This window comes from Balaenoptera borealis (genome assembly GCF_965194805.1).
Source record: "Balaenoptera borealis genome assembly, contig: HAP1_SCAFFOLD_1013, whole genome shotgun sequence".
NCBI classification, from domain to species: domain Eukaryota; kingdom Metazoa; phylum Chordata; class Mammalia; order Artiodactyla; family Balaenopteridae; genus Balaenoptera; species Balaenoptera borealis.
The window spans coordinates 150,025-170,779 of record NW_028123198.1 but is presented as its reverse complement, the minus strand read 5'-3'; the positions used below and the strand labels follow the sequence as shown (position 1 = coordinate 170,779).

The window sequence follows — 20,755 nt, the reverse complement described above, 5'->3', positions numbered from 1 at the left end:
TCTCCACTTCATTTAGTTGTTTTTCTGGGGTTTTTTCTTGTTCCTTCATCTGGTACATAGCCCTCTGCCTTTTCATCTTCTCTATCTTTCTGTAACTGTGGTTTTTGGTCCACAGGCTGCAGGATTGTAGTTTTTCTTGCTTCTGCTGTCTGCCCTCTGGTGGTTGAGGCTATCTAAGAGGCTTGATGGGAGGCTCTGGTGGTGGGTAGAGCTCTCATTTACCAGTTTTATTTTACATAGGATGCCTCATTTACTAAAACCATAGATTCCAAGTTGCTCCATGAAAAATGTGATATTCTTAGCTGTCAACATTAGGGAATTTCCCCAATCCCATTTTTAAATTGATTTAATGTGTTATTTTTGAAAACATAAGTTGGGATATCACAAAATGGACTTAGCCTGCAGAGGCTTACTTTCAACCAGAGAGCTCCATTTCCATGTTCCGCTTAACAGAACCCAAAATGGTCTTCCTTCCCAAACCTCTTCCTTTTCCTGCACTATCTAAGAAAAAGTAACCACACTCTACATAGTTCCCTAAGCCAGAACCCTAGCAGCCATTTTTGCTTCTCTTTTCCCCTTCCCGCTCCATATCTAGTCACTGAGCACTTCTATTCTACCTCCCAAATGACCTCAGATCCTTTCCCTCCACTCCAATCTCTGCCACTGCCTTTAGTTTGAACCCTCACTCCTCGCTTAGATGAATCGAAAGTCTCTTAATGGGTTTTGTTGCTTCCATCAGTCCTACTTATTCTCAAGCGTGACCTCACTACAAACCACCTGATAGTGACTCCTTAACTTCACAACATTCAATGGCTCTCATGTTTCTGGGAAGAAAACCAAGCTCTTTACCCCAGCATCTACTTGGGGTTAATAGATCTAGGTTTGAATTTCAGGTTTAAGGACTTTGCAGCAGTGTGACCTCAGACTATTGGGCTCTCTAAGCCTTTGTTTTCTCACCGTGCCTGAGGTCACTGAGGGCAGGACTATTTTTCACACACGGGTGCCTGGCATGTAGGAGGGACTAATCAATGTTGAATGAAGGGAAAGTATTTTAAAATCCACATCAAAAAATTGTTCCTCCTTAAAAAAGGAAAATCCTGATACACTATGCCACTTCCAACCAAATTTGACTTCTACCTTTATTTTCTGATGATCACAATAAGGTGCCTTTGGGGATCCACACAATCAGGGATCAAATCCTGGCCACACCCCTGAGCAATCATGTGACCTTGGGAACGTTACTTAGCTTCTGTAAAATCTGTAAAATGAAGGTTTCTGAGGATTTTGTTCCCGAGGGTTAAATGAGTACCTCACTTGGAACGGGGGCGGGCGCATAGTGTTTGCCAAATGTTAACTATCGTTATCATCTTCATCAAATCAAGACCGTGGTACTTCACTTTGTGACTCTCAAGTTTGTATGAGAAAATCGTACTTTATGCGTTGTTGTTGGCTAAAGTAGGGAAACCTGGAAACTCCTGCCGTGGAAGAGAGAAACAGGCGAGAAAAGCGAGTTGCTGAATCCCAGCGCCTCAGAGGTGGGAGGGAGGAGTTCGGTAATTTACTGATGAGGAATTTACTGATGAGGAAGTGGAGGGGTGACGTGTCCTCGAGTCTCATTCAAGACACAGCCACAGCTCTTTATTGAGAGGAGGACCAGGGCCCCGGGGGTTGCTATGGTTAAACTGTAGGCGGAAACTAACACTCTTTGGAAGGCAAGACAGGAGGAGCATTCAGTTATAAAAAACGGTCAAAACTTGGGGTGAAACTAAGATCGTTGAGCAATACATCAAATGAGTCAACTGTCGACCCGGTGAAACCGAGTTGCTAACTGAACTGGCATTTTATGAACAGGGGCTTTCTACAGAGCCCACTGACTCAGGACGGCTTCCATTCACAAACTCCCGCGGCGCTTCCCGCAGGACCGGAAAGCTCGGAGCGCGAGAGATGAATGGAAACCAGAGTCTGGGGCGCGCCGCTCGGGGGGCGGGGCAGCCGCGGGCGGGGGCGGGGCATTGTGAGTTCCATGCCTGCGCTCTGAGGAGGGCGCGTGGAGGGAACTCTGGTCGTGATTGGTCCGTCGTAACCAGGTTACCGAAGCACACGTTCCGGTAGGCAAGGGCCGGCCGGGCTAGCTACTTTCAGTCAGGAGGCGGCGGCGGAAGGAGGAGGAGGTCCGGCTGCGCTCTCTCCCTGCAGTGGCTGCGCGTCTCAGCGCTTGTCTGGTTGTTCCCACCCCTTTTAACTAAGCCGGTCTGGTCACCGCCCTCACAGACTAGTTGGTTCCAGGGAGGCGGCGGCGGAGGCGGCGGGGGTGCGGCCGGGGCCGGGCCCCTGCCCGGGGCCCGGCGGCTGGGCGGACAGGAGAGCGGCGGGCGAAGTCGCGTCTGCATGTGCGGCACAGCCCCGGCATAGCCCGGGGCTGCCAGTGCCCGCCGCGCCATTGTTGGGGGAGGGGGCGGCTTCTGAGCTCGGCGGAGTCGGGGGACGAGCGGAGGCGGCGGCGGCGGCGGCGGCGGCGGCGGCGAGGAGTGAAGGCGCCCCATGGGGAACTCGCTGTCTTGTTGCCTGTCCCGCAATGCCTGCCCCAAGTTGGGCCGGCGCAGGGGGTCAGCGGAGCCGGACTGCGAGTCTGAGGTCTACAAGGCGGCGGCCGGGAACGCGGTGGCAGTAGCTCCGGCGGCGGCTACCGTGGAACCCGCCGAGTTGGATTTCGCAGGTGGCGAAGGCCACCACCTGCAGCACAGCAGCGACCGGGAGATGCCCGAAGGTAAGAAGCGGCGGGCGCGCCTCGCCCCTCGCGGGGTCGGCGCCGTCTGCTCTCGGGCTTACCTCTGGCCTCCGCCGCCCCCAGGGTCCCCCGGGAGGGAGACGCCGCCTAGGGCTCCTTCTTGCCCGGAGTTGGCTCTCCCAGGGCGGGGCACCGGGGACGAAGGCTGGCTCTGCTTGGCGTCCCCACCCCTTATTCTTTACCAGTCGCGTCCGGCCAGTCTCCTTCCCTCTTCCCTACCCGAATGCCCAATTCTTTCCCCCGTTCCCATTTCCCAGCCCGGCCTGAGACCCTCCAATCCGCGGCCCTTCCTGTTCGTGGTTCTATTTAACATCTCGTGGGACTTAGCAGAGACTTTCTGGTGTATTCTCTCTTTTCTTAATGAAAACTTAAATACTCTAACTTCGGCGTATCCATCCCGTCTCCCTATCCAGATGGTACCTAAGCGAAGGAACTAGGTAAGGGCCTGATGATAGACTTCTATTCGTTAAGGTAGTTGATACTCGAGACAATTAAGACAAACATTAGAGGATTTGTCATTTAAATTCAAAATAGAGATGGACAGAGTCAGTGTGGTGTTCTTAACTAAAATTCTTTGGATTTTAATGTTTCCAGTCGCCCTGATAAAAGCTACTTTGTCCCTTCTAACTATAATTTGAACACGATAGGAAAGAAAATGGTGGGAGAGGGGCTTAAAATAACTGTGAACGGTGTGAAACGTTACTGCCACGGCTGCAGAGAATAGTTGTTGGGTTTTTTTTCTTTACCAAAGGAGACCCCATGGAGTTCTGATTACTTTTACATTCCCACTTTGACACAAGTATGTCTTCAGCTGCACGGCCTTAACCGACTTCTTTTGCACGTTGCCTGTTCTAAGGGAGGGGTGAGGTGGTTCCTGAGACTGCTGGACAGAAGTTTCAAAGGAGAAAAAACAAATTCAGATTGTAATTTGTAATATAAAGGTTTGGGAGTTAACATACCACATCCATCCTGCAGAAAAATGTCTCCATGGCTCCCTCCTCCGCCCCCCCCCCCCTCAGTAGAATACTATTTAACTTTAAGAATGTTCAGGTAAAAGTTCTGAAGACTAAGTGGCTGGGGGTGGGTGTTGTCGGGGAGGAGAGGAGAGAGAGAAGAGAGGAAATGTTTGATTTTTGCCTCTAGAATTTTGGAAAGGGATGGCTCTAGGTTAAAAAAAAAAAAATTTCTGGGTAGCATAGTGGCACTTTAATAAAGACTGTTCTTTGAAGTATAAAACATTGTATCATAAAGATGTTAAAGCCCCACTGGCCCATTTGTTTCATTGAAATGCCAGAGATTATTTCATTATTTCATAGACGAAATGTCTTACAGCTCTTCTATTTAAATTTTAGTTGGGTTTATTTAATTTCTTTAAAAGTTAGAATAATTAAGCCTGTGGATTCACCCTTATGATGGACGTGGCTTTGTAAGTGGAAAGTACTCCCTTTTCAGAATAGTTAGATATTGTGAAAGAATGAACAAATTATGTGAATTAATTGTAGCTTTAAACACAAAGCATGTAAGTACTTGTGAAAACTGCTCTGCTTGTTGCTATAAGGTAAGCCTCTAAATGATTTTTCAAAACAGTTAGTAGTTGGCTAGTGTAGGATGAGAGACGAAAATTGGACCTTTATAGAATTCTTTTAAGATTTACAATGCATTTTCTTGTGTATTTCACTTGGCCCTTCCATCTACAAATAAGGCCCGTATATGTTCTCCCTCTGTTGCCGATGAAGAAGCCAAGACTTAGAGATCTGAAATGACTGTGTAACACAGCTACTGAACAAAAGAGACAGACTTGGGAGGTGGTAGATATGCCAAATTCAGTTCTTGGGATGCTTAAGAAACTGTTTAGAGTGCACCTTATATTTGATAATTTATCCATAAGTTAGGCCTATCTCAGCATACTCCAGTTTTGATTATTGCCATTCCAGTTGATTGTACACAACTCAGAAGCAACATTTACCTCTCCATTCTCTGTCTGTACATACATTGCAATGGATATGAATAAAAGTAGAAGTCATGAAATAGCCTAAATTTATCAGTCAGGTAGACACGTTGATATAATTTAAAGAGTTTGTTCTGGTGAAATCCAATTGAAGCCGAGAATGCCCTGCACAGAGGGACACTGGGGGCAGCTGGTAAGCGGGCAGGTGAGGTACTAAGCATGTAGCACACGACTATGTATGCTAAGGAAGGAGTGCTCAATCAGGAACTGGAAAAATAGAGTTCATGAGTACAGGACTTACCTTTTTATGTTTAACAGGATTGTTAAAATTTCATTTCAATTTGTCTTTTTTGGGGGGGCATTCAATAAAGTGATAAGAGAAACCTCAATTTCAGCATTTGCCTATTAATGAAGTTTCCATAGAAACAAGGTCAGAACACCAAATATAAAGCACAGGCACATTGGAAGTTTGCTCTTTATGTCTTTATTTCAGACAATTTTGTATCAGTTTCCCTGGAAACTGAGAAATACCTACTCAGATATAAAACATTTGGGCTTTTCTACAGTGAAGAATTATTTGGTTACTTAGAGAAAATCGTACATAAATGATGCTCTGTCTTGTTCTTCAGAAACATTGGAGAAGAACATGATTTCTTCAAGCCATCTCAAAAAAGTAACTCCTAAGAACGTAGTATAGATTTCAGATAGACTCAAAAGAATTTTTTACTACTTTGTCTTTAACAGTATATCTAATATAACTGATGGTAGTGTCATAATAGAAAATAAGATGCTACGGTCCTATTATCTGATTTTATTTTTATTCATCAACTTTTCATACAGCCTTTATGTTCTGACCTTAGGAGCTTTGCTAATTTTCTGGTGAAAGGTGCTCTCTCAAGTGACCCCTACCTCCCATCCCCCTGAAGAGTGGGTAGGGAAGGAATTGGCAATATGATGTGGAAAAACCTCTGAGCAACAGATCTTTCCTTTTTTTGGTGACAGTATTAATAAACATTTGATGTAAAAGATTTAGAAAACACAGAAAAGTCCTGCACTCACACTCAGAATATCCAGAATTTTTATGAATATTTTGGTGTTGATTCTTCCTGAACCTTTTGTATGCATATAAACATAACATTGTGTTTATTTTACAAAGATGGGACTGTTCTTTATGTGCCACTTTGTCACTTTTTGTTGTAAAGAAAAGTAACGGCATGCAGCTCCGGGAACCGTGCTGGCACCTAGAGAGTGCTCCAGGGTGACGTATTCCATGCAACTGCGCATGGCTCTACAGCCTGCCTTTTACCAGCTGTTTACTGTGCCATCGAATGGTTGGAGCATAATTCATTTACCCAGCCTTTATGGTTGAGCATCTTTTATAATCCCATTATAATGCTTTATTCAGGGGACACAGGTAAAAACTGATGCATTGTATTGATACTTCCCTATAGCATTCTGATTGTACACTCTGTCTTACGACTTCATTAAATTCATAGGGTGAGTCATTTTGTAGTAAAGGTATTTTAACATTAAATGTTCTTTTCCCAAATTAAAGTTACCATTGATTTTTCACTGAACATTAGATTTCCTCTTTTAGGTTTTCGTGGTTCTTGGTAACCTGTCTTGTGTCTTTGATTCTGAGTAACTAAACTACTACTCTAAGAGATCTGAAATTAACTCTGGTCTTAGGTGACAGACACATCAAAAGACAGCATTAGAAGAAATCTTAGATGATGTGGGAAAATTGGGAGAAACTTAACTGGTTTTGGGTACACTGAAACATGATTATTAGGCACCATTCCAGAGGCAGGACAAACAGTGGTTAGACAAGACAAAACCCGTAGCCTAACTCAGGTCCTTACTTTCTAGAGGTGCCTGGGGGCTGACGACACAAGAATAACATCAGGTAGTGAGAACACTAAGAAAGAAAATGAAGGTAATGGGCTGGGGAGGAGGACAGTTTTACAAGGGGTGGTTAAAGACAGCTTCTCTCCTTTAGCGACCCATGAGCAGTCCTAAGAGAGCCATGTGAGGCTGTGGGAGAAGAGGCTTCTGTGCAGTTCCTAAGAAGGGAATGTGCTTGATGCGTGCCAAGGACAGAAAGATGGGTGGCTGCAGCTGAGTGAATGAATGCCAGGAGGAATATGGGGGATTAAGACCTTGTATGCCTAGTGGGCCTTGACCAAAAAATATGAATTTTAGTCTAATTGTAATGGGAAACCATTGAAGGATTATATGCAGGGGAATGATGTTAATTCTTAGAAAAAGGGAAGGGGGGTAGAGAGGGTGGAGGGAGATCAGACCAGCTACTGTGTGAGAATAGACTGTAAGGGTGGAAGGAAGCAGAGAGGGAGACCAGTTAGGAGGCTGGTGCGGTAGCTCAGGTGAGAGCCAACAGTGGCTTGAACAAAAAAGCGATATTAATAAGGGTCTAAAATAGGCTGTAGTATATAGATTGCTCTTGCATTTCATTTGATTCTCACCATGTTCTGAGTTAGGTAGTGTAGGAATTCTTCTCTTAGGTATAAATTGAGCTGTCCAAGGTTTTAAAAATGAGTATTGATAGAGAGTAGGACTGTAAATTCCAAATGCATGGCATATAGGAACAGAATTTATTGTTGACATTATGTGAGCTTCTTTGGAATACTACCTTTTTTCTCACCCTTTTTTGTTGTTGTTGGTTTAGTGTATTAAAGTAATAAAACTTAAGAGTTAAAACAGTAACACTGCGTAATGTGAAATGAAATGAAGGCAACTTGCAACCCACAAAGGTTCTTAAAAGTCCAAGAAACTGAGTAAAGTACTCTTTAGAAATATATAAAGCCAGGTGTACTTACCTATGTGTCACCTCTCAGTCATGATCACTGTAACACTGATTGAGGATTAAAATAAGGCAAAACTGAGAACCAGGGTAGAGGCAGGTACAGAAGCAGTTGGAAACCAGAGCTGGGAAGTTGGGAAGCCAGGATGGTCAGAAGCTAGGGAAGCAGGGTCAAGGCGTGGGTGAGCCGTAGCCTGGCAGGTGCAGGAGCCTGCTGTGTCCCCGCTGGTGAGGCAGCCCAGCTCGGGGCCGGCTGGCGGGAACTCCCTGACTGCGGTGGCAAGTGTGGACTCAGAGAGATGAAGCCATCAGTTTCCGTGGTAATTGTAAGGACTGTAATGTTTGTCTTATGAGCCATAAAACTAATACACTGTGCAGTATAGGGGTGCTAGGGCAGTTCAGTAAATGCAGTGGTTACCGTTAAGTGAACTGGTGCTCAGCAGTTGGCCCAGAAACTGCTGACATCTCCTGTTTATTTGGAATATATTGAAATCAATATGTTGATATTAATCGCTTTCTGAAATATGCTGCTTCTGTCAGATGCTTTCTTGGTCACTTCCCTCTCCCTCTAATATTTTAACAAGGAAAAATCATTTATCGACAGTTTGATAGCATAGTTTTAACACTTTTAGCCTTCAGTAATGCATTTCATTTGTTCTAAGTTGCCTATGTTTTCACACTTTTAACAACTGCAGTCGAGATGGATCTTAACAACTGGTAGAATCTTAGATTGGAGGAAAAACAGTATTCAGTGTCGGTGGTGTTTTACAGGTTTCCTCTGAGGAATGTTTACATTAAGACCGAGTTGAATTTTTTTTTAATCATACTTTTTCTACATCGACCTATCGTGCTGTCAAATAAGTTGCAATTTAAATTGATAATACAAAAATGATGGGTCTTAAAATACAGTTTTAATCATAACCCCTAATCATGAGCTCAAGAATATTTCTCCTGGGTAAAACATTCTTAGAGGTTTCTAAAGAAATAACTTTCGGAAGAATCCATGTAATTTCCTGAATGCACAGTAATTTCCTGAAGTCTCTAAATTACTGTGTGTGCATGTGGTGGGGAGAGGGATGAGAGGGATGGTGGGTGGTAAAGCTTTGCTTAATAGTTGGCAGTCTTACCTTTGTGATAGTGAAGAGTGTGGTAGGTTTTATCATAGTCTCCTTAGGCTCTTGGGAAGATAGTTAATGGGAAGTGCAGAAATATTGTGTGTATGTATGAGTTTACTGTCTAATGGCTCACATGTCCATTCTATAAGATAGTGATGTGGTATTTTTCATTAGCAAAAAGTGCAAGTTATATAGAAAATTGTTAGTTATATAGACTATAAACAAAAGATTAATATTTTCTGAAAACCTCATGCAAACTGACAGCAGTAGGGCCCTGGTGTTTACAGTACATTCAAATGATAGGCCAACTCACCAAAGTGGAAATAACACTGATAACTGTGGGAAAATGGTCAAACTGTGTAATCAAAAGAAATACAAATTAGATCTACAGTGAGGTTCCTCATTCATATCAGTAGGAATTTTTTTTTTTTTTTCAAGTATCCAAAGCAAGGGTAGGAACTCAAAATGTCATGATTGGTAGCATTATACCCTAATGTGCCCCCCACCTTCTTTAGGAAGCAATTTAGCATTGTACATGGAGCCGTGAAAGTGATCTAACCTTTTGGCTTAGTCATTCCACTTCCGAAGATCTTTGCTAAGGAGATAAGACCATTATTTTAAAAACCTATGTACATGAAGATTTTCCTCATAATATTTTAAGAATAGAACTTTGTAAGCACCAATCCCCAGCAATAGGGGATTGGCTAAGTCCAGGATAGGAATAACACTTGATGGGCCAGTGTGTATTCATTAGACAATAAATATGCAACAGTGGGGTGGAGAGCGCTTGTTAGTAACAAGAAGACATAAATTGTACACTAATTAGAGCTTTTTTTAACGTATAAGAAAAGCAACTAAAAGTAACGGTTGTGAATCATTGTGTGTTAATGATTGTGAATGGTTGTGTGTAATTTTTAAACAGAGCATCGTTTTGTCTCATGCAGATTTTTGTTCATGATATTTGTTAAAGGAATGAGCAAGTGACTTTTACCTTTCCCCACCTTTAGTGTGATCATCAGTACTGCCGATTAACCAGGTCTCCTTCAGTTGCAAGTTAAAAGAACATCACAGCGTTAAGCACTACTTGACCCAGGAGTTAAATGATCTCCTCAGTTCTGCTCTCCTCTGTTGATGTCTCCTGAAAAGCCTTTCCCCTCATGATAGCAAGGGGAGTGTCCAGCAGCTCAAGACTAGCTAAGGATCCTAGAGTACAGTTCTGCCTTTCTCTTTTCTTGGGAAGTCCCAGGACAGCTGTGATTGATTGGCCGGTCCTGGGTCCTGTGCCTACCTTTGAACCCCCTAGGATAGAGTAGGGAGAGTGCCAGCTTTTTTCTGGTCACTTGGGCTAAGTTTACTTTTTTTTTTTTGCATGTTGTCATTTCTTTTATCCCGGCCTTCTTGATTTTTGTATTTAGATCTGTAGTAGCACATCTTGGTTTGGCGGGTGTGTGTGTGTGTGTGTGTGTGTGTTAAAGCTTGCTTCTCTTTGATTCTGGCACTTAATTTTCCTGGACTTCCATTGAAAATTGTTAAGTTTTACCATGCCATAGACACTGATAAATAATACAGCTACTTTGCAAACATTTCTGCTTATTTTTTAGATTCAAATGTAGTCTATTTACTTTCTTTTTGGTATAGGTAAGTAGTCATGAATTCTTTCGGAAGCTATAGGTTAGAGGCAGCTGTGAAAGTCTCTGCCTGCCATTTTGTGTACAGCTGAAATAATTTATTTTCCCATTGTCTTAGTTTTTCAAATATGTAGGAGAAAAAAACTTTAAAATAATTATATGGGTCTTTTACATAAAAATGTTGAATAGAATATTTTCTCCAAAAGCAGCTTGATAAACTTCAAATTCAGTGAAGGAATTTTCATGAAGAACAAAGCAGTTGGTTTAGCTCTGTAAATTACTAGTGCTGGCAATGACATTAAAATGGATGGCTCAGATTCCTGTTAAAACGGGAAGTCCAAAATTACTGTTCGTGCAAAATTCTTTCTGGGTGGGAAAAGGGGATTCTAGGTAGCTACATTTGTGGAATGCTGGGTTAGACAGAATTCACTACTAGACTAATTCGTTTTTAATATATCAATGTGTGTATTCTTTGGATTCTCTAAGAGGCAGGGATATATTTGTATTTCACTTTGACCATCAAAGCCATCTTTCAAAAACAGATCAGTTATTATGTGGTTTGGGAAATAATTGCCTTAACCATTACTCTTTATCTGAATCTTGGTCCAGTTTCTTAAAAGATTGGTTAAATGGTTTGAGATGGACTTTGCTGAGGAAGTGTCATAGGGCTTTTATGTTTGTTTGTTTGTTTTAAACAACAACCTTACTATCCTGTGTGGTAGCTTGTGCTTGTTTTGTATTTCTGCCTAAATAGAAGACGCTATCCCACCTTGGTGCAAGGTGGGCTACAGGCAGACCCACCTTTTCGTGTAGGTATGGCCAAAATTTTTTTCTAGTAGCCCTATGATCTGCTCCAGAAAGTACTCTTATTGAAGCCCCCAATTAATCATGCAGCGTGGAATGAAGAAGAAGTGAGTTTAGCTTTGGAAATAGAGGGCAAAGTTAAAAATCACTATCATGGAAGTGTTCCTCTAGATTAGAACATTGAACTTTTATGTAGTCCTCTTAAATCTGCCATGATGAATAGCCCCCAGATAAACCACAGCCAATTAAATGAGTTCATTTGTTGAATGGAGTTAGAATTAGCCATTTGATTGTCTGAAGAACATTTGCCAAAAGCAACTCACTTCGTTTTGGCATATTTGATATATTGAGCTGGTATCTGACAGTAGTTGGCCACAGCATAACTTGCTTCTTGAGACTGTTCCTGGAATGTGCTAGTAATATCAGCTTTAAAAGAGGGTGACTGAATTTTTAATTGATAAATAGGAGGGGAGTCACATATATGATTCATCTAAAAATGGCATAGATTATTTAGGTGCAAGTTAAAGAAGTCTAAGACATAGCCATGGTTTTATTCCACATGTATGGAGAGTTTCTACAATTTTGCTGTTTCCCAATAGAATTTTTATATTGTGCCTTTACTAAAATTGCCTTTTTGTCATTACTAAAAGCTCTTCTCAAGACTATTAAAAGTGGTTTCAATCAATGTGTAGCTATCTTTAAAATCATGTATTTTTCTACTCAACTAAATCACCACACCTTTTTCTCTTCTTCCTATACAGACTTAGCTTTGGAACCAAACCCTTCTGACCACCCAAGGGCAAGCACAGTTTTTCTGAGCAAACCTCAAACAGATGGTAAGGCAATGCTTTTTTTTCCCTGAGAAAAAGAGTGAAAACTGTTTTTGTTTTGTGTATTATAGGAGGTATTTAGAAAAACTCTTACAGTGGTTTAAATGTTTCACTTTTTTTATGTATTCACTTGTCTTATTTTAATATGTTGATGATACAGTTTCCTTTAGTTGTCAGTGTTTTAGGGAGGAGAACACTTAGACTATCTGTTTATACATTTTGCCACCTCTTTATCAACATAGTCAACTGGCCACATGATTTAGATGTGGTCTATTTCTCCATGCTACTTTGTCCTTTTCCCCTTGCTCCGAAGAGCACATATGTTAAAGACAAATGATAGGGTTTAGGTCACAGTTAGGTTTTCATTTGATCAAATCAGAAAAATCAGTTGTTATATATGGGAATTGAGCCTTGTGATTTTGGCCCTGTTTTACACAGTGTTCAACCAGACGAGCCTATCTCACATCCAGATTTATGCTACTCAGAACTTTTAAGCTATTCAAAACTTTCTCATCCTAATGTAGTGCTGTGCCAGGGTAATAAGAGCAACATGCCATATGGGGTTTTCCAGAAGATTATCCTCAGCATGTGAAACTCATATAAATTTCCTGTGTCCTCCTTGTTTTAAGATGAGAATCAGAACCGTAGAATTTTTTGCACTCCTGCTTGCCTGCTTGTCTTCCTTAATGTTATGTTAAATCCTAGTTTATTTGCTAAAAAGCCATACGTGACCAAGTTTTTCAGTTGATTACGAGGGCAGGAATACAAGAAGTGAACATTCCATAATATTTAAAGTGAAGCAGCACAATAAAAAACGGAGGTTTGGTTTTTTGTTGTTGTTGTTTTGCTTTTTGTTTTTTTCCGTTAGATCACTGGTTTTTATAAAAGGATATAACTCAGGAACAGCCAGATGGAAGAGATGCATAGGGCCAGGCATGGGGACAGGGCACAGAGCTTTGATGCCCTCTGCAAGGGTACTACGTGTTCACCAACCTGGAAGCTCCTGGGGTTTCTAACTTGCATTTTTCTAGTGTGTGTACTTGAGCCACTCATTTCTGGTTAGGATTGCTCTATTTCTCAGTTTCTTCCAGAGCCATGAGCTGCTCACATGTAGAGGGGCGCTGGAGACAGTAAAAGAAAAGCTGTCCCATGCCTGTCTCTCTCTTCAGCCTTAAGGAATCCGTGCCTGTGATGCCTGTCTGGAGTTAAAGGAGGCAATGTGAGCAAGAGTGTGGCCTAAGACCCTCTTCAGGCTTTTATTCTTCTGGCCTTTGTTGGAGCAAAACAGTTTTGTGTGCTGTAGATATGTTCATTTAGGTCAGCACACTCATTTTACAATTTACGTTTAACGTAGGTTACTTTCCAGTTGTGTATTTTTTCAGTAAGGTATTTGAGTAGGTTACCATTAAGTGGTTCAGGATGCTTCCAGAGATACTGGTGCGTTCGGAGATGAGTGCCTGGCCAGAAACTGGTTCTTAGAGTTGTCATCTGTAGATTGTGGTAATTAAAGTAAGCTGTGTGTAAATGAAGAATTAGAAAATACTCCTGGCTAGTAGTTCAGCTATGCAGCAGGTAAATTTTTTTATTAGCTAAGTTTCTCACCTGGCCTAATTTGCTTTGTCCTTTTCTTTTGTAAATGGGGAGTCTTTCATTTGTACCTAATCCAGAATATCTATTAGGTCAAAAAAGTGAAACTAAGTTTTTAGATTTTATTTATAGGACTCATCTTGCTGGGTGATTTAAATTATATATTTTGTTGGAAATTATTTTAAAAAATAGAATGGAATTTTATCTCATTGTGTTATTGGTAATCCATCAAATAATTAGTGACTACTTTTATTTTTCTATGGCATTTGTATCAGAATTCATCAGTTAATTTTTTTTATTCTTAGTGCGGGAAAAGAGGAAGAGCAACCATTTAAACCATGTAAGTAAACAGTTGAAAAGTTAAGAAATTAATAGTTTGAATTAAAAATATGTCTGCCATGATTCCTAAAAATATGATGGATCCAATACTGTTAGCATGGACCTCTTTTTGGTAGATTTTCTAAATCTCTGTTTTCCTAATTATCAAATGTATTCAGGAAAGTCTTTGACTTAGTAGTGCCCATTTTTTAAGGGTTCTGACATTTAAGTTAAATTTCACTAATATGGTTGTAGTATAAAGATCTGCCTTAAATTCTTTTGCCTTATTTTTTTGATCTCATTTTTTAACCAAAGTAATAAAAGTATAACAGGTAAGTTAATTTTTAGCACTGTCCATTGACTTCTTGTCATAGCAGGTGACAGCTTAGCTTCTTCGGTCCACCATGACGTTATTTCCCTCCCTGTGTTCCCTCAACATGTATCAGTTTTTATTAAATCAGAATCAATGTTTACATTACTACGACTCTGCAAATATTGTGCATTGCTGAGCCATATAGTTCTCTGACTGTGCCTCCTCCTTGTACACCCTTCATTCTTCTTCTTAAATATTAATGAAATTGGAGCACTTCTGCACTTCTCTAGGATAACCCAACCCCCCTTTTCCTAGCCAACGTGATCTCACACAGCCAAATGCAGTAAGTAGCTCCCTGCCCGGTCTCCCTGCTTTCACATTCTTCATTTTTTCTGTGGAATTAATTTCCTGACTCTATTCACTTGCCTGTTTTCTAACAGCTATTTTTTTCCCCAAATGTTTTAACATTTGTCACATGCCTATCAAAAATATTTTCCGTCTACTAAGCCACATCTGTTCCATTTTTTTCTTGGAGACACTTTTCCCCAATCTTTTGTCTTCCTACTCCCATATAGACTAGTGTTCCCCTAGGCCTGCTCTATGCCTCTTTTCCTGGGATATCTGTGTGAAGTCATCTGGGATCTCACATAACTCTGCTCTCTTATGTTGGATCCCCTATGTCCTAGATTCTGTTTCCCTCTTGTCTTGTTATACTTCCTTGTTTTACTGGAGCACATTTTCCTGGGAAAAGGGCACATGGGCAGAAAGTTTATAGAGATCTAGCCTCTCTGAAACTCCTTCTATTTGATAAAGTATAGAATTCTCAGCTGAAACTAATTTTTGCCATTCTAAAGACACTTCCCTCTCATCTTCTCATTTACACTGTTGCTCTTAAACCTGTTGACATTGTATGGTACATTGTACATTACCGATTTTAGTCATTTCCCCCCATCCCTTCCTTCTCGGGAACCTTTTAGTACCTTCCCTCTCCCTGGGATTTTGAAATTTCATAATTTGGTTTGGTATAGACCTTTTTTGTGTGTTTCTTTGATATTCTGTTTTTTTCTTCCAGGTTCCTATTATTCGGATGTTGGAAGTCTTAGACTTACCAGATGGCTAACTTTTTTCCCCTCCTGCTTTGCATTTTGTCGTTTTGTCCTGCTTCCTGGAGGTTTCCTTGACTGTGCTCTAATCCTTCTATTGAATATATTGTTTTGTCTACCTTATTTTCAGTTTATAGAGTTCTCTTATATCCTGTCATTCTTTTTTTCACTGATGCAATTTCAAGTTTTCATTTGCTCCTGAGTTTTTATCACTCCCATCAATTCCTTCTTCCTGTTTGGTTTTGTTTTTTTTTAAAGCATCCTTATATTTTATTTTATTTATTTATTCTTTGGCTGCATTGGGTCTTGGTTTCTGCACGTGGGCTTTCTCTGGTTGCGGTGAGCTGGGCCTACTCTTTGTTGGGTGCGTGGGCTTCTCATTGCAGTGGCTTCTCTTGTTGCGGAGCACAGGCTCTAGGGCGTGTGGGCTTCAGTAGTTGTGGCTCATGGGCTCTAGAGCGCAGGCTCAGTAGTTGTGGCGCATGGGCTCAGTTGCTCTGTGGTATGTGGGATCTTTCTGGGCCAGGGCTCGAACCCGTGTCCCCTGCATTGGCAGGCGGATTCTTAACCACTGCGCCACCAGGGAAGTCCCATTCCTTCTTCCTGTTTTGATCTCTTACTTGTTGGGGGCTTCCCTCAAACGTGTGATGGTCCTTGGCTGTCTGTTAAGATCTAATTGGAAGCATCACTTGGACAACTCGTTAACTGATGGGCCTCACTGCAAGGATTTGGGGACCACGCCTCTGAACTCTGAGCCTGCCTTGGGTTCTGTAAGACAAACTGGTTTTCTTGTTCCTGTCCTAGTCACTCTCTGTAGGTACCAAGGTTGTGCTTCCTCTGTTCTGCCATGTCAGTTACCACTCCTTTATCTAGTCTTTTCACCTTTCAAACATTAAAAATCATCTGCTGTTTATCCTGTCTTATGTATAGCTTTTTTAAAAAATGCCTTTAATTCGAATGAGATGATATCTGAAAGAAGGGGGAGAGGAAATAGGTTTGTGGTCAGTCTACTCAAACTTAGATTTATTCTTTGAATATAGGTTCTGAGTTTGAAGTTTAATTCAATATAATTAACGATATTAATTCAGACAATATTTTTGATTATACCTATAATTAGAATATTATACTTTTCTACTAAGGCCTGGAGTATGAATTCTATTCAAACCACTCACCCTACCATATTGTCCATTAGTGTGCAACATAGATGGAGTATTACAGACTTTTCAGTTAAAGTCATTGATTCTTAATAAACGTATCCAAAACTTGTGAAAAGGGGGAAGAAAAAAGTGAACTTCAGCTTTATTCTCTTTTTTTTTTTTTTTTCATTTATATACTTTTATTTGGGAATGTTTAAATCAATACAGAGAAAACTAAATTTCAGAGACACTGAATATCATTAGTTTGGATATCATTACTTTATTATAAAAGAAACACGGAAATTATTTACAGGATGAAAGATTTCAGAACTTCAGTGGCAGCTTCACGTGATGCCATTGGGGGAACGGGCAGCTTCACGTGATGCCATTTCAATAGTGACTTATTTTAGTCGACATATTTTCCAAGAATGTCACCATCTCTAAATAAGAAATAATCCTTGTCATCTAGAACTACTTTGGTGCCTCCATATTCTGGGAGAAGAACTTTATCTCCAACTTTCACACTAACTGGTTGAATCTCTCCACCCTTTCCTTTAGAGCCTGATCCAACAGCTACTACCATTGCTTGCAATACTTTTCCTTGTGATTTTTCTGGAAGCATAATGCCTCCTTTGGTTACAACTTCGGGTGCACTTCTTTCAACTAATACTCGGTCAAAGAGGGGAAGAAACTTTCTAAATGCCTGTCCTGCCATGACTCGGGTTGCCGCACTTCGTACTCTCGCTCTCTCCAGCTTTATTCTTTTAATGGGTTAAAATCAGAGGCAGTAGGCACAATGGGAAGAGTCATTGGGTGGGGGCAGGATTTCAACAGGTACTTGACCTTTAATGATAAGCTTTGAGGGTTGTTACTTACTAGCCTCCTAGGTATGATTATTTTCTAGTCTTCACCATTAAACCTGAAGTCTACTTTAAGCAACCTTTCCCCTTATAAAGATTGTAAAAGTCCATGTATTTTGTCCTTAGTGCTGAATGAAGATAAATACTCTTCTTCAGTGACCAATTGAAATAATACCTATGAACATTAAACTGTCAGTAGTGTTTTTTGCTACTTGTTTTTTTTTTTTTTGTATTTGCATTTTATACCCTTATGTGTGTCAGTGCAGTTTATTGAGGTTGTGAGCCAGCAATGGTAAGGCTTTAATCATAAAGGACAGTTATCTTAAATTTTCAAGCAAGATGAGAGGAAAGTAATCTGCTGGCAGCTAACATATCTAGGCTTTGCTCAGAGGCTTCAATTCTGCCATCCTTTAGTGAACCCTAGATGCTGGAAAGTTTGAATAGTTTCAGGAGTAGGCCTGTGGAAGTGTTTCTTTTGTAGGATCGAGCCAGTAGACTGTAAGTTGCTGATACATTAAATGAGCCCCCATAGGACTATAGACCACATCTAATTAAAAATTTTAAATGTTTTAGCAGTAATATTTCCAAAGACAAATCAATATACATTCATAATAGAAAAAAAAGTTTTTAATAGAGGAAAACAGGATAAATAGCACCCAAAGCTCTACCAACTAGTCTATATTTTGGTACATTTCCTTACTATTTTTATTCCCCTCATATATATAGATTTTTGGTCAGAATTGACTTTTATTACGTGTAGTGTATGTCATATTATACCCTAATAGTAGTGACCTTAAAAGATAACCTGCTTCGTTTAGAATCAAAGTATTTGAATGAGTGAATTTTCATTTCTCATGCTGTATCTGTTTTTTGAGATTCTAAAATTACACATTAACCAAATAGCTTAAGGACCATATCAGAGTTTTAGTTTAAAACATTTCTAGCTTGAAGGAGAAATTAGTCTTCCAAATAGTGATACTTTTCAAATATGTTACATCTAGAACTTTTTGTTAATAAGGAATAAGTGGCTTTGCATAAAGCATCTGAAACAAGCAAAATGGTGTTTTATATATGCCATTTGGATATTTCTGATTATTGGATACTGGCAATTTTTATTTAAATGCTCTGTATTTTAAAAAGCATCAACTAGATTTTCTCCCTGCCTCACCTTTCATGTATTTGTGGAGGACATTGATGGGAGAGTGTGACAGCATGGTGAAAACTATTTTATATTAATAGGAGGAAGGAAGGCTCATCTGAATTAGTAAACAAACAAAAACCAAAAACAAAACCCAGCTTTAAAATTGTTTGTATTCTGTGGTATTAAAGAATGCTACTCTTCCTTCCAGTGGCTTTCAGTGATTGGGATTTGGTTATTGGCCTTACTTTAAGGAAGAGAGTTGTCCTAACATAGTTTAGGCCATTTTAGTATTTGACTATTGCCATGTTCATGGGCTCTTCACAAATAAATGGATACTTCTAAAGTGTTTTAAAGATAGTTCATTCTCTAGAGGGTCTCAAAAAGTTCTTTGTCACCTATCCAACACCACTGTAGATAAAGTCTCACGAATTTGTATCTTTAGTAAGATTTACCTCCAGTTGTAACTGATCTTAAATAATTTCTCAAACACTTGTTGAATCCTAATTTGTCCCAGATTCTGTGCTCAGTAGCTGGAGGTAGGAGAAGAATCTTCCTAACCTGGAGAAGCTTGTTTACTTAAGAGGGTGGTACTATGCAAGCAGCTGAGACCATGGAACAGTTGGTAAATTAGATGTGTGAGTGTGCAGGAAGTGAGAAGTTTTGTGGTGTGCCTGCTGGCAAAGGGATCCTAGAGGAAGATGGGGTCAAGCTTGCTGGGACAGGAGGAAGAAAAAGGCACTGCAGGCAGAGAGCAGCATGGGTGAGGCAGGAGTGTCAAATAACACGTAGAACAGAAGTAGTACAATTTTGAAATGAATGGCAAGTATTCTCTGAGGTTCTCACTTGAGTAATGTAATGGCAGTCTTACTTAAACATGAAGTGAGAAGTTAAATTCTCAGAGTTGTTTTATCCGTTTTTTTTGGATGCGAGAGAATCTTTAAGCAGTACCTATTTGTCCTCCAGATAAGGAAGTTGAGGCCCAGAGAGACTTACGGCCCCCAGCTTTTTAGTGATAGAGCAGCCCTGGCATGCCCAGCCTCTGATTCGAAAACGCTTGTCTCGTCACACTGTCTCCTGAACGAGTACATTTGTTATCGGCGTGCATTGACTGCAGTGAAATGCTCCGACATCGGTATTACAGAAAGCATGACGTTTTATTGTAGTAAATGAATAGAAATGGGAAATCTCAGCTGCATTTCATTGCTTAAGGAAAAAACCCTGAAATCTTATTCTAAACTTTTTACATTATTATAAAGGTAATTTATAATAGGCGCTTGCCAGGTTTGATTATAGGTACTATATCAAGGCAGCATTTTATAACCCATTTCTCAAAGCTCGTCTGTGGAAGTCAGAGTATAGAGGTTTCCCATAGAGCTGCACATGATATCACACTCAGGCAGTTCATGGAGTGTAAGAAAAATCTTAATGCTTTATCGTTTGACATTTTAACCAAGGAAAAAAACACACTTTATAGGTTTAACTTACTGTGACATTTTCTTCTATTTCCCTTCCCCTTCAGGTATCTCCAGGGCAGCTTACTAAAAAGTATAGCTCATGCTCAACGATATTTCTAGATGACAGCACAATCAGCCGTCCTAATCTTAGAACCACAGTAAAATGGTGAGTACAAGTAGGTTGCCAAGGGCTGAGTGACAGACCCCCTTATCGCTAAAAGCATCCTAGCCATACATAATTTCATTCATTTGAATTGTCCTTTTCAGTGATCAGGTTAAAAAACTGGTGTCAACTATACATTGATTTCAAGGACCTAAATATGAATTTTCAGTTTCCATTTTAATCTTAGAGCGCATGATAGAAGGGAAAGCCAGTTAGCAAATAAGAAATCCCAGAAAAAGTATAAATCTTTATTTGACGCATTTCTGTTGTTAAGCCATTGTTGAACATAATGAGAAAGAGAGGTACTTTTTATTGGCTATTTCTAGAAAAAATTATTTCTTTATGAGTTGTAGTCCTCAAACAATGTATACTACTTTGGAAGCTACTCTTAGAAGAAGGAACAGCTTGTCCCCTACTGGCACCAAAGCGAATCTGCATTTAAATTTAATTGGATTTTGTCAGATTTATCCCACTGTGCATTTTTTTTTTTCCTGCACTATTTCTGTATGAAATTTTACTTCTCCTTCCTGTCCCCCAAAGAGGGGGAGAATATATCAAACCAGTCTTAAGAAATACACACTCAAGCTTAATTTCTGTGTAGACGAAATTTGTTCAACTGAGGTTTTAACTTAATAGACACATTTAATTTTTGTTTACATATATAAATATATCTCCAACACACTGTATCAATCACAGCAGAGAACAATAAAAGAGGTGAGGTTTCGGAAACATGGCTGTCGTCAGGC

The 20,755-nt window shown here is 40.3% G+C and overlaps 1 protein-coding gene and 1 pseudogene across 4 annotated transcripts; one reads left to right on the top strand and one right to left on the bottom strand.

The window, feature by feature from the left end:
- The first annotated feature begins 2,298 nt into the window (after nt 1–2,298).
- LOC309621794 (cyclin-Y-like protein 1) lies at nt 2,299–20,306 on the top strand. 3 transcript variants are annotated; one of them, XM_082409128.1, is made up of 4 exons: nt 2,299–2,767; nt 11,866–11,940; nt 13,827–13,861; nt 15,225–16,168. In XM_082409128.1, exons 1-4 carry the CDS (start codon nt 2,542–2,544, stop codon nt 15,270–15,272), a joined length of 384 nt encoding a protein of 127 aa, XP_082265254.1. In that variant the 5' UTR covers nt 2,299–2,541; the 3' UTR covers nt 15,273–16,168. The 3 variants fall into 3 exon arrangements, 1 of the variants encoding a protein (XP_082265254.1); XR_014240278.1 differs by lacking the exons at nt 2,299–2,767; nt 13,827–13,861; nt 15,225–16,168 and adding an exon at nt 3,412–3,729 and having other exon boundaries at nt 11,866–12,477; XR_014240277.1 differs by lacking the exons at nt 2,299–2,767; nt 11,866–11,940; nt 15,225–16,168 and adding an exon at nt 19,912–20,306 and having other exon boundaries at nt 13,277–13,861.
- LOC309621795 (10 kDa heat shock protein, mitochondrial pseudogene) lies at nt 16,649–17,316 on the bottom strand (annotated as a pseudogene). Its single transcript has one exon. The product of its transcript is annotated as a 10 kDa heat shock protein, mitochondrial pseudogene (transcript).
- Nucleotides 20,307–20,755: the final 449 nt, after the last annotated feature.

Excerpts from the sequence above, each read along its gene's own strand:
- LOC309621794 (XM_082409128.1), top strand. The coding sequence starts at position 2,542 with ATGGGGAACTCGCTGTCTTGTTGCCTGTCCCGCAATGCCTGCCCCAAG. Across the intron at positions 11,941-13,826 it reads GAGCAAACCTCAAACAGATG|TGCGGGAAAAGAGGAAGAGC; the intron begins GTAAGGCAATGC and ends TTTTATTCTTAG. Across the intron at positions 13,862-15,224 it reads AGAGCAACCATTTAAACCAT|GTTCCTATTATTCGGATGTT; the intron begins GTAAGTAAACAG and ends TTTTTCTTCCAG.